The 13,288-nt window shown below is 44.5% G+C and overlaps 1 protein-coding gene across 4 annotated transcripts in view; it reads right to left on the reverse strand.

Annotated features, from left to right (window-relative positions):
- Positions 1-13,288, reverse strand: part of LOC126292084 (protein sprint) — a 438,713-nt gene that overhangs the window by 277,330 nt on the left and 148,095 nt on the right. The window contains exon 1 of one of the 4 annotated variants that reach the window (XM_049985896.1): positions 4,563-4,887. The exons of 1 other annotated variant lie outside the window; for it this stretch is intronic. In XM_049985896.1, coding sequence (XP_049841853.1) covers positions 4,563-4,585 — 23 coding nt within the window. In that variant the 5' untranslated portion in view covers positions 4,586-4,887. Of the gene's footprint in view, positions 1-4,562; positions 4,888-13,288 lie in introns of those variants that run through there. 2 more of the 4 variants (XM_049985900.1, XM_049985894.1) reach the window with 2 other exon arrangements.

Genomic DNA, 13,288 nt, shown 5'->3' on the forward strand with positions numbered 1-13,288 from the left:
TGCCAACGGTATCACTAACTAGCGATGATCAAATAATGAATTAAATTCATAAAATCTACATCAAATTGCGGCCGACCAATAACACATAACCACTCACGACACCAAAAGTCATAAAACAATTCCTAGATGAAATATACGGCGCCATACTACGGTGCATCTTCAGTAACATAATCGAATGCTTAGAACATACTAAAGAAGCGTCATGTGGTAAAACAAAAAGTTTTACAAAAATGTCATGAGAGATGGAAACAAAATGCTCGTCACAGAAGGTGTCATAAAACAATATCTAGATTAAATGATTTTATTTTTTATTAGTAGACTGCAATTAGATGTATCGGATATCGCTTCACCGCACCAACACCCCCCACCCCACCCCCGGCAGCGGAGTTGATCTTAAACGTTCGCGTATATATTGTCCCGGCTAGTTAAGAACCATTCCCTGCCGTGTGGGTCGGGCATAAAACATCTCTGAATCACGTTGTGCATCTAGTCGTTCGAACTAGCACTTGAAAACTGATCGCGTTTCTCCAGAGATATTTCATACACCTTCAACCACGACGGATCCAAACACATTTTTGTTCTTTTTTTATTACTCTGGAGTAAGATATCAATTTAGTTCCAATCTATTTTTACTAATTTGTTTCCCTGAGTAATTTGATTTAGTTACTTTAGCAGTCTGCATGCATTCGTTGAATCCTATTAAACCCGTTTATAAAAAGGTTTATCAGATTCCTTCAATAACCCCTGAATGCTCGCAGATAGTATTGTCTATGTACTGGCCGGCCGAGCGCTTCTAGGCGCTACAGTCTGGAACGGCGCTGCTGCTGCTGCGGTCGCAGGTTCGAATCCTGCCTCGGGCATGGATGTGTGTGATGTCCTAGTAGTTCTAAGTGCTAGGGGACTGATGACCTCAGCAGTTAAGTCCCATAGTGCTCAGAGCCATTTGAACCATTGTCTATGTACTAGCTGATTATGGAATTTAATAAACACTGGGAATGTCTCGTATATTTCTGTTTTATTGACACAGTTAAGTTCTTAAATTAATGAGAGATGGCACGGGGGATCAATGAGAGTCGAGTTGATGCTAGTGTGTATTGTTTCGGTATGATAAAAGTCAGTGAGTACTACATTCTTTCAAAAAATGGTTCAAATGGCTCTGAGCAGTATGCGACTAAACGTCTGAGGTCATCAGCCCCCTAGACTTAGAACTACTTAACCTAACTAACCTAAGGACATCACACACATTCATGTCCGAGGCAGGATTCGAACCTGTGACCGTAGCAGCAGCGTGGTTCCGGGATGAAGCGCCTACAACCGCTCGGCCACAACGTCCGGCGGGTGTGACCTGTGACCGTAGCAGCAGCGCGGTTGCGGCCTGAAGCGCCTAGAACCGCTCGGCCACAACGTCCGGCTGGCGTGAGTTTCCCAAATCACTAGAATCGTTACAATAAGATCGCTGGACTACGAAGAAACGTTCTGCCCAGTTCATTGGAGAGTGTCAAAGTTCTATTTCTTGCTATGAATCTAGAATCGGCTGTTCGTTTATAATGGAGACTCTTTCCAATACGGACATTCTTCATTTCTCGTACATTCTATGGGTGGGGAGAGGAAATGGGTGAGATTAAGAGGGACTGGAGTAGTCCTAATTCAGACCCACGCGTAATGAGAGAGCAGCTCACGAGAGAGAGAAGCAATAACAGTACAACACTGTTAGCTTAAAGCGAGGCAATATACCTGTATGTCGCTGAAATGTTGTAGCATCTAAACAATGTCGTATAGCGTGACTCAGCTCACCAAACTTAGGTTTGACTACGGAAATTTGTGGCTTATCAGAAGCTGCTAGACCATCGTACCCCGTTCTTTTGAATTCCATTCAGTCGCTGTGTTACCAGGGCAACTGGTAGCATTTTGAAACTCACTAGTGATTCTTTCCGCTGATTTCATATGATTGCTACAGTAAGTCAAATCACACACCACCTTCTGCAACGAACTGTTTTAGATCTGGAAACAGCCGGCCAGTGTGGCCGAACGTTTCTAGGCCCTTCAGTCAGGAACCGCGCGACCGCTACGGTCGCAGGTTCGAATCCTGCCTCGGGCATGGATGTGTGTGATGCCCTTAGGTTAGTTAGGTTTACGTAGTTCTAAGTCTAGGGGACTGATCTCAGATGTTAAGTCCCATAGTGCTCAGAGCCATTTTTTGATCTGGAAAGCAAACTATATTGTAAATATGTCTCATTAAAGGAATCTGATGATGTAAAGGTTGTTTTTAAATTACCGCTACCAGTCACAAACTTTGTCAACTATTGTATTATTTGTTTATTTAGCGACGTGGTTCGAGGGTTAAACCTCATCTTCAGGCTAAATGGCATTACAAAAACAACTTAACAATAAGGTCGTACTGATATTACATAGTCTTTTCGTAAATGCTATGCACTACAGAACTGTTTGTGATTGTGTTTCCAAGTCACTGCTATATTAATGACAATTTCTGAACAGTGACGAAGAGAGCCACGGAAATGGATACACCGCAACACATCACAGCGAGACTGCCACGCCAGAAGAACTAAGATGAGCACAGCATTTACGAAAAGACTACGTAACATCAGTATGACCTTATTGTAAAGTTTTTGTAATGCCATTTAGCCTGTAGATGAGGTTTAATCCTCGAAACATGTCGCTAAATAAATAAGTAAGACAATAGTTGACAAAGTTTGTGACTGATAGCGGTAGTTAAAAAAAAAAAAAAAAGAAGAAAGCAGTTACATATTTCTTGAGACAGTCACGATCGAATAATAGTCAAAATGGCTTCAGATTCTGATATTTTACGTAAAAAAAGACGGAATCGCGTATAATAAAAATACTTTTTTGGATTTGTACAGAGGCATTTTAAATACCTTTAATATATTTTAACCACTAGGCCATCTTGGTCTATGACAATAGAAGCACAAGGGAGTCGGGTCTAGGCGCAGGGATCTCTTGACTTGTTCACGTTACACGTGTTTCATTTCTGTCTCCATCGCATGTTTCACAAAGAGAAAATCAAATATTATTTCGTCACGAGATTGTGAAATCTGATTGTTCATCACGTCACTCCGGGAAAAAAGGGAAGCAAAATGAGGTTTTAACACTCCGTCGACGACGTGTTCAGTAGGGGGCGGAGAACAAGCTAGAACTGGAGCAGGGTAGGAAAGCAAACCGGCCAGTCCCCTATTTCAGCAAACATTCCGGCATTAACGTCAAGTGATTCAGCGAAACCATGGAAAAATTTAAATCACGGTGCCGAAACGAAGTTCCGAACCGATCTACTCAAAGCGCTGTAACGCTCGGTGCCACATTTCTCGCTGATCCGAGCTGTCACCTTCAGCAGTTCGTACATATCAAGAATTATTACTTACTAGGACTGTGCACAGTACTAAAAGGTAGTATATTTAAAAAAATGATAGGTTCAGATCAGCGCTGAACTATCCTGATTTAATATCTTTTATATATGCTGTCTCGCAACTACAACAAATTGTATGAAATGCAAGTTTATACATCTATTTGACCAGAGTTGCTATCTACTCTTTTTTTATGAATAGTTTCATTTTATGCAGGGTGAAAATGAAGCACACTCAAAACCTGTGGAAGAACATAATAACACAACAAAGGAATAAATTCCAGCATTGGTGGAAGGCATATTTAAAAAATGCATTTCATGCAACTTATTGTATGATATACAAGAAATATTAAATCCGAATAGTTCAATCGGGATTTCACCCTAGAGGTTTTTTAATACTGCTACGTTTTAGTACTCCGCACAAATAAACTTTCTTGACATATACTATTTTGTTTATATACATGAGATTTCAGATACGTTTATGTTAGCTTGAAAATGAACCATACTCGAAACAAGTGTCAAATAAAATAAGACAAAAAAAGGCAGCTGAGAATACACATACAACAACGCCTTTCATACAATATCCTGATTCGATTTTCAGTGTTTTCCAACAACACCTGCAATGACATCTGGGCTTTTTCCTCTAAAAAATATTGTCGTCCATTCCCTTTAACTATTTCGTCAAGAAGAGCTACCTACAGCGCCTGCTAACGACACTACCGTTGACATTGCGTTATGTCTCAAAGAAAAGCTGTGATTCCAGCTTTTTTGTGAGAGCAAACGACGGAAGAAAAAGGTGCTGCACTCAGCGCTTACTGAAAGTGCTCTAATCAGCAGATGCATATTATTACTTCCCGTGTTTTTTTGTTATCACATATTGGGCTCCAGGTGGGTGCCTAGTTTTATGATAAACAATCCATACCTGCACGACTCTTCTATAAAAATGTGCATGGGCAGTTTACATTTTCTTTCGATATCAAAAGGGATGAAACCTACAACGGAAAATTCTTTATAATGTTACCGAATTGTAAAACCCTTAACAGAAGATGGTCTACAAATGACTGGCGAAGGGTATTTACAGCAGTGCGAAACTGTTTAGGCAAATGAAACGAGAGGGATGGATTCCAAATGGTTGTGGGGTACAAGAGGAAATTAAGGAAGAAGAAAAACAAATGCCAATATTTACCAATACAGTAGAGGAACAGGCATTGAAGAAGACGTTTCAAACGCCTGTCTCGCACTTCTTTAGCGACAGATGCTGTTTGTAGAAAATGACCGTATCTTGTCGTTAGCTGCACGGGTGAACGCCTTGGGTTTGCTCTGTAAAGAGCGTGCGGAGGCTACCTTTAAAAGACTCGTAAACGTACTTCGCTGCAAATTGTTGCAGGTAACCAAGTGACAGACTGTTCGCAAACGTGAAACACTTGCAGTCGCGCGTATGATCAGCGACACACACAGCTCGCTGCAACTGTGACGTCAACCGCACCACGACACTACCCACGCACGACTGACCCGTGCTGCACGTCTTGTTAGTTGTCGTCTGCGAACTGCAGCATCCGCCGCTAGGATCGCTGCAATCCTACGCATGCGCTGTTTGCCGGCGTCGGCAACCAGTAGCGTGCCAGATGTGCTCGGGTGCGGAGTCGTTCCGGTAACACACGAACTGTCTTCGCTTAACATGCACGCCCCGACTGTACACTGCGTCCGACAAGTACCCGTACCCCTCAGCCAACGACGTACTTACAGATATATAAAATACGTTGTTGTTGTGGTCTTCAGTCCTGAGACTGGTTTGATGTAGCTCTCCATGCTACTCTATCCTGTGCAAGCTTCTTCATCTCCCAGTACCTACTGCAGCCTACATCCTTAGTGCCTTCATCACTTGGTCTCCCTCTACGACTTTTACCCTCCACACTGCCCGCCAACACTAAATTTATGATCCCTTGATGCCTCAGAACATGTCCTACCAACTGATCCCTTCTTCTAGTCAAGTTGTGCCACAAACTCCTCCCCAATCCTATTCAATACCTCCTCAATAGTTATGGGATCTACCCATCTAATCTTCAGCATTCTTCTGTAGCACCACATTTCGAAAGCTTCTATTCTCTTCTTGTCCAAACTATTTATCGTCCATGTTTCACTTCCATACATGGCTGCAGTCCATACAAATACTTTCAGAAACGACTTCCTGACACTTAAATCGATATAAGCAAATTTCTCTTCTTCAGAAACGCTTTCCTTGCCTTTGACAGTCTATATTTTGTATCCTCTCTACCTCGACCATCATCAGTTATTTTGCTCCCCAAACAGCAAAACTCCTTTTCTACTTTAAGTGCCTCACTTCCTAATCTAATTCTCTCAGCATCACCTGACTTAATTCGGCTACATTCCATCATCCTCGTTTTGCTTTCGTTGATGTTCATCTTATACCCTCCTTTCAAGACACTGTCCCTTCTGTTCAACTGCTCTGCCGCGTCCTTTCCTGTCTCTGACGGAATTACAATGTCATCGGCGAACCTCAAAGTTTTTTATTTCTTCTCCGTGGATTTTAATACCTACTCCGAACTTTTCTTTTGTTTCCTTTACTGCTTGCTCAATATACAGTTTGAATAACATGGGGGATAGGCTACAACCCTGTCTCACTCCCTTCCGAACCACTGCTTCCCTTTCATGTCCCTCGACTCATAACTGCCATCTGGTTTCTGTACAAATTGTAAATACCTTTTGGTCCCTGCATTTTACCCCTGCCATCTTCAGAATTTGAGAGTATTCCAGTCAACACTGTCAATAGCTTTCTCCAAGTCTACAAATGCTAGAATCGTAGGTTTGCCTTTTCTTAATCTAGCTTCTAACATAAGTTGTAGGGTCAGTACTGCCTCACGTGTTCCCATATTTCTACGGACTCCAAAGTGATCTTCCCCGATACGTATCCAGTACATATGTATGTGTACCATCGTTCGCTATACAGAGATCTGTGCATTTCCCACATCTGTCATACCTACATTCTGCTAGCAACCTAGCAGTGTGTGGCGTACGGTACTTGTTGTGTACAATTCTTCTCCTCCCCCTCCCCTCCTCTTTGCCTTGCTTGTTCAGTTCGCGAATGGCGGAAGAACGTCAGCAACCCTCCGTACGAGTTCTATTTTCTTCAAGTTTCTCGTTCCGTTCATTTCGAAAGACAAGGTTGGAATCGAACTCTTCCCGTACCGTACTCTCTTTGAATTTCAACAGTAGACCTCTCATTGATGAAAAGCGCCTCTCTTGCAGGGTCTGCCCCTGCAATTTGTTGAGCATTTTCGTAGCACTCTCGCGCCAACTAAACGATCTCGTGACGAACTTTTAATCCAAACTGGCCAACACTCCGGACTGAACAGCAGTATTCAAGAATTTTGTTTAGCAATTTGGTTCCTTGATGAATTAGATTACCTCGCGATACTTCCAATGAATCTTATCCTGGCATCCGCTTTGCCTACTATTTGTTTTATGTGGTCATTCCACTCATTGGTATTTTACAAAGAATGTTGTTTCCAGCAGTTTATCATCAACAGTGTAGTTGTACAGTAACCCACCAGGGTAGCCGGGAACGCTAACGCACTCTTTCCTGGACTCGGGTAGGCGCGCCGGCCCCGGGTCGAATCCGCCCTGCAGACTAACGACGAGGGCCGGTCTGCCGGCCAGCCTGGATGTGGCTTTTAGGCGGTTTTCCACATCTCGCTAGTTGAATACCGGGCTGGTCCTCACGTTCCGCCACTGTACTCGCATTCGGGAGGGTGATGGTTCAATTCCGCGTCCGGCCATCCTGATTTAGTTGTCCGTGATTTCCCTAAATCGCTCCAGGCAAATGCCGGGATGGTTCCTTTGAAAGGGCATGGCCGCCTTCCTTCCCTGTCCTTCCCTAATTCGATGAGACAGGTGACCTCGCTGTCTGGTCTCCTCCCCCAAACAATCCAATCCAATCGACGTTCTGCCAACAGTTACACGACTCGCAGACATTTGAAATATGTTCGCACTATTCCATGGGTTACACTGGATGCAGACAGTTGGGGTACACAGATTCCATCCGGGGGGGGGGGGGGGGAGTAAGGGGTGGCGACATGAAGAGTATCCGACCACCCCTTCAAATTAACTCGCCAAATCCGATTAACCATAACAGCGGCCACACGTCTGGATTAATGCTTGGAAAGAGAGAGTGCAGATATACAGTAGGGGATCTACAATGCGGTGGCAAAGGTCATGGGATACCTCCAAATATCGTATCGAACCTGGTTTTGCGTAGTACAGCAACTCGACGTGGCATCAACTCAACAAGTCGTTGCAGAAATATTGGGCCATGCTGCATCTATACGCGTCCATAATTACGTAAGCGTTGCCGGTGCAATATTTTGTACGCGAATTGGATTCTTGATTATGTCCCGTAAATGTTGGATGGGACTCATGTCGGGCGACCTCGCTGGTGAAATCATTCGCTTGATTTGCCCGCACCGTCCTTCTAACCAGTGACGAACGATTGTCGCCTGATGAGGTGGAAGACTATCATCCACGAAAATTCCATCGTCCTTTGGGAACAAACGGACATAACCACTACCAATCAATGATCGGTATAGCTGGACCTGTGGACCCAAACCGTTGCATGTAAACACATCCAAGATCACTTTCCAGCCACCCAAAAGCTTGCACAGTGCCTTTCTGACACATTAGGTCCATTGCTTCGAGGGGTCAGTGCCACACTCTAACCCTACCATCAGCTCTTACCAACTGAAATCGAGACTCATCTGAGTCGTCTAGGGTCCAACTGATTTGGTCACGAGCCCAGGAGAGGTGCTGCAGGCGATGTCGTGCTGTTAGCAAAGGCACGCGTAGGACGTCTGGACCACCAGCGGCGTACATGGGCTCCACCTTGCTGCACTCGCTGGACAGTGGGTCCAAGGCATTCAGCCTGACCGGGTTGCCTCGAAACACGTCTCCGACGATTGTCCGGCAGAAGGCGTATGCGACACTCATCGGTGAAGAGAACGTGACGCCAATCCTGAGCAGTCCATTCGGCATGTTGTTGGGCGCACCTGTACCGCGCTGCATGGTGTCGTGGTCGCAAAGATGGACCTCACCATGTACGTCGGGAGTGAAGTTGTCCATCATGCAGCCTATTGCCCACAGTTTGAGTCGTAACACGACGTCCTGTGGCTGCACGGAAAGCATTATTGATCACGGTGGCGTTACTGTCAGGGCTCCTCCGAGCCATAATCCGTAGGTAGCGGTCATCCACTGCAGTAGTAGCCCTTGGACGGCCTGAGGGAGGCGTGTCATCAACAATTCCTGTCTTTCTGTATCTCCTGCATGTCCGAACAACATCGCTTTGGTTCAAGACGCCTGGACACTTCCCTTGTTGAGAGCCCTTCCTGGCACAAAGTTATAATGCGGACGCGATCGAACCGCGGTATTGACTGTCTAAGCATGATTGAACTACAAACAACACGAGCCGTGTATCTCCTTCCTGGTGGAATGATTGGAACTAATCGTCTGTGTTGTGTACATAGTTCCACGTAGTCAGAGTGTACACAACTTTCCCACTAGACGCGCCCCTCTAAGCACAACAGCGCAGGCGCAGCGCTCGTCCGTCTCCGTACTACGAGATGGCGCTGCCATAGAGACGGACCAAATTCTGCTCCCGCCGATCCGCGTATTAATATGTAACGCAGCCAATGAGATTGCTGGTAGCGTAGAACCTTTTCTCCTCGCGGATCACACACGCGCAGTGATACATGAACGCGCGAGGTATTATAACAAGTGTACAGACCTCTGATTAGTCAGTCTGCATTAGTCTATAGTCAAGTTTCAGTCTGCGCCTAATAAGGTTATCATATTCCTGCACATAGCCATGAAGATAAGTGTATAGGCACTTTGTCAAGTGTCAGAGATATATGTGAGAATAAGATTAACGTACCAATAGCAGAGGAACTTCAGATTGTCAATTGTAAATAGCAGCCAGAACCAAGTTAAGTAATTTTTATGCTTGCTATTATTTTAATAAAGGTGTGTGAAAATTCATCAAGTTCTGTTTAAAGTTGATCACCGTCAATCTGCTACTCTAAGCGTGCCAGTGGCATTTCTATCGTCCGACCTAACGGCAGAACACGCCACGATAAGACCACGAGACATATTGCTGGCACTCGCCACTTCGTTAGAGCGACAAGTTAAATAATCTGATGGTGTGTGTACTGAAGGTCTTACAGTACGAACACCACAGGCTGTCGGACCACATCCGTCTTATAGGCGCAACTCATGCATGGTTTTTTACATCTTTGGGCGGGTTTATTGACATGTCTGAACAGTCAAAGGGACTATGTCTGTGATACAATATCCACAGTCAACGTCTATCTTCAGGGGTTCGGGGAACTGGGGTGACGCAAAACTTTTTTTACAATGTGTGTACTAGCGCCAGTATTTCCCTGTGTATGTGCAATATTGTACATTTATTTTAGAGCGCATCTATAATGGTTCGTCACACAGGACAAACAGGACAAAAAATCAATTTTTTCTGTACTTTCAATATCCACCTCCGTTGGCGTGTCTGGCTGCGTCTGTTACACGCGTCAGTTCTCAGAATGGGTGGCCCCGCTACGCATCCCGAGTCTATACGTGCACACCTGCTACGCCGGCCGCAGAGTCGACCAAGGAGGAGAGGCAATAAGACGTCTGTTCGGATGTCGAGGTGAAACTCCGGCCGAGTGCTGTGAATGCCCTCAGACGGCTAACATGTTTGGGACTGACAAGGCGACGCGCCTATTTGTCATCACCGATATTGCCCAAATTTATGGTATACGCCTGGATTCGCCAGTAATAAACGTTCCAAAAGTGAGATCTCTAAACTGCCACGCGTTTAGAAAAAATAACTTTTTTTTGGCGCGCGTTGGGCTACGCATCAGCCATTTTACTTTATTTACACAATTATACGACGATATTTTTCAAGGTCAGGAGGAACTGCAATCATGCAGTATTAAAGAAATTCTCGCCCCCCCCCCCCCCTCCTCCCACTAATGCACTTCGCTATGCAACCCTGCATGATATATTTTCATGGTCAGCTGAAAAATTTCACCATAAGTTTCAAAACTGCTCTTATCTTGTCGAGAGAGAAAAATAAATCACACGAAAAATAAATCACATCTCGAGAACTCTGAATCGAAATACATTCCACTGAACATCACAAGCTACCTTCATCAATATTTGGCCGAAGTGAAACGTTATGCGTGGTTTACTGCCAAACTCTGGCTGGTTCAAACGGCTCTGAGTACTGTGGGACTTAACATCTGAGGTCTTCAGTCCCCTAGGCAGAACTAATTAAACCTAACTAACCTAAGGACATCACACACATCCATGGCCGAGGCAGGATTCGAACCTGCGACCGTAGCGATCACGCGGTTCCAGACTGAAGCGCCTAGAACCACTCGGCCACACCGGCCGGCGAACCTTGCAGAACTAGCGCTCCTGGAAGAAAGGATATTGCGGAGATATGGCTTAGCCACAGCCTGGGGGATATTTACAGAATGAGATTTTCACTCTGCAGCGGTGCGTCCGCTCATATGAAGCATCGTGGCAGATTGAAACTGTGTGGAATGTAGAAGACGAGATGCTGGCGGATATAAAACTGTGAGGAGTGGTCGCGAGTCTGTAGAGCATTTGCCCACGGAAGACAAAACGTCGGGATTTTGAGTGTCAGTCATGTACATACTTTTAATCTGCCAGGAAGTTTCATATCAGTGCACACACTGCCGCAGAATGAAAATTTCATTGTGCAAACCAAGTTCGTTTTTGCATAGAAACTATAAAACAGCCATCTGATTGTAAAAAAGATATTGAGAAAATTACTGCTTCCCCTGTTATGAGAATGAATATTACACCAGCACTTGAAAATCATAAATTGTAAAAAAAAAATTAAGTATCTAATTTTATACACTAAGCTCTCGTGTACGCCTTAAAATCCCTTCCTCGAAATTATTTGCAATTAGAAATTTTCCTTTGTCTTTCTTTTTCGCGCTTTTTACGAAAATATTAATAAATTCTATATATTGACGATTATACCGGTTATTTGTTTGGAAGTAGCACAGAAACTGAAAATTTAAAAAGTCCCTAGTAGGGACTCGAACCCACGACCTTCGGATTACCGTTCGGTACTCTATGCGCTATGGTGTATTTTCTTAACGCCTGACCATGTGGAGTTCCCACTTATGCCACTTTCATTTCGGGCCAGCCCCTGCGTATACCAAAAATTTGGAAGAAATCATTGACGATGAATCGATGAGGTCTTCTTGTGAGCCACAGACATCTACATCTACATGGCTACTATGCAAATCACACTTAAGTGCCTGGCATAGGGTTCACCGAACCACCTTCACAATAATTCACTGTTATTCCAATCTCGAACAGCAGGGGAGGTTGGAGGGGGGGGGGGAGGGGGCGAACACCTCTATCTTTCGGTGCGAGCTCTGATTTTCCTTATTTTATTACGAAGATCGTATCTCTCTGTGTAGGTGGGCGTCTACAAAAATATTTTCGCGTTCGGAGGAAAATGGAAATGAGCGTTTGGCGCCATTGACCGGGAGGCCACTTGCCGAGCAGGTCCGGCCGCCTTGGTGCAGGTCTTATTACACTGGGCGACCTGCGCGCCGGATGGGGATGAAATGATGATGAAGACAGCACAACATCCAGTCCCTGAGCGGAGAAAATCTTCGACCCAGCCGGGAATCCGCAGCAACGAAAAACGCTTTTCTTGTAGTGATGTCCGACCCCAATCCCTGTGTCATCTCAGAGACACTCTCTCCCCTATTTCTCAATAATACAAAAAAAATGCTGTTCTTCTTTTAAGTTTCTCGACGTACTCCGTTAATCCTATCTGGCATGGATCCCACGCCACGCATCAGTATTCCAAAAGAGGACGGACAAGCGTAGTATAGGAAGTCTCTTTCGTAGATCTGTCGAATCTTGCAAGTGCTCTGCCAGTAAATCGCAATCTTTAGACTTGTCTTCTCGACAACATTTTCTTTGTATTTTTTGCAATTTAAGTTATTCTTAATTGGTTGGCGCTGAGTAATATTAGCACGCAATGTGACCGCATAAAATAAAAATAAAGAATGAAAAGAAATTTCCGCTAACACAATTGGCTGATTAAGTCCCCTGCAACTATAAAAGCTACTAAACGACAAAGCACAAGTGTAACTGTTTTGTGTGTGGTAGTGTGACTTGCGAGTCAATGATATTGAAATGACGACGAAAGACACACAACACCCAGTCAGCGCGAGGCATAAAAGAAATCCATGACCCCGCCGGGAAACGTACCCGGGACCCCGAGAGCGGGAAGCGAGAACGCTACCACAAGATCAAGACCTGCGGACTCGGCCAGTGGTGGCCGACGGTCGTGAGTTTGTGGTGGACCTGACCCCTGTGACTTCTTTCTGTGGGGACACTTGAAAGACCAGGTGTACCGCCAGAATCCACAAACAATTGAACAGCTGAAGCAGTACATCTCATCTGCATGTGAAGCCATTCCGCCAGACACGTTGTCAAAGGTTTCGGGTAATTTCATTCAGAGACTACGCCATATTATTGCTACGCATGGTGGATATGTGGAAAATATCGTACTATAGAGTTTCCCAGACCGCAGCGCCATCTGTTGTTCACAATTGTAACTACTGTAATTTCGAAAGTTTGTCTGTCTGAAAATGTACTGTTGTCCCAAGCATATTGCAACAAACGATGTATTTCTATCGCTGCTCGTTTAGTTTGTATTGCCGTTTCAAATATACCGGTCATTTTTGAAACATCCTGTATATCTGGCACGGTTCTTCCTCAATACGACAAGATATTTTAAAAAACCATTTACCATTAACTAACTGAAAAACCAGAAATACTATAATTGCA

The sequence above is a fragment of the Schistocerca gregaria genome, chromosome 9 (genome assembly GCF_023897955.1).
Source record: "Schistocerca gregaria isolate iqSchGreg1 chromosome 9, iqSchGreg1.2, whole genome shotgun sequence".
Classification (NCBI taxonomy): Eukaryota; Metazoa; Arthropoda; class Insecta; order Orthoptera; family Acrididae; genus Schistocerca; species Schistocerca gregaria.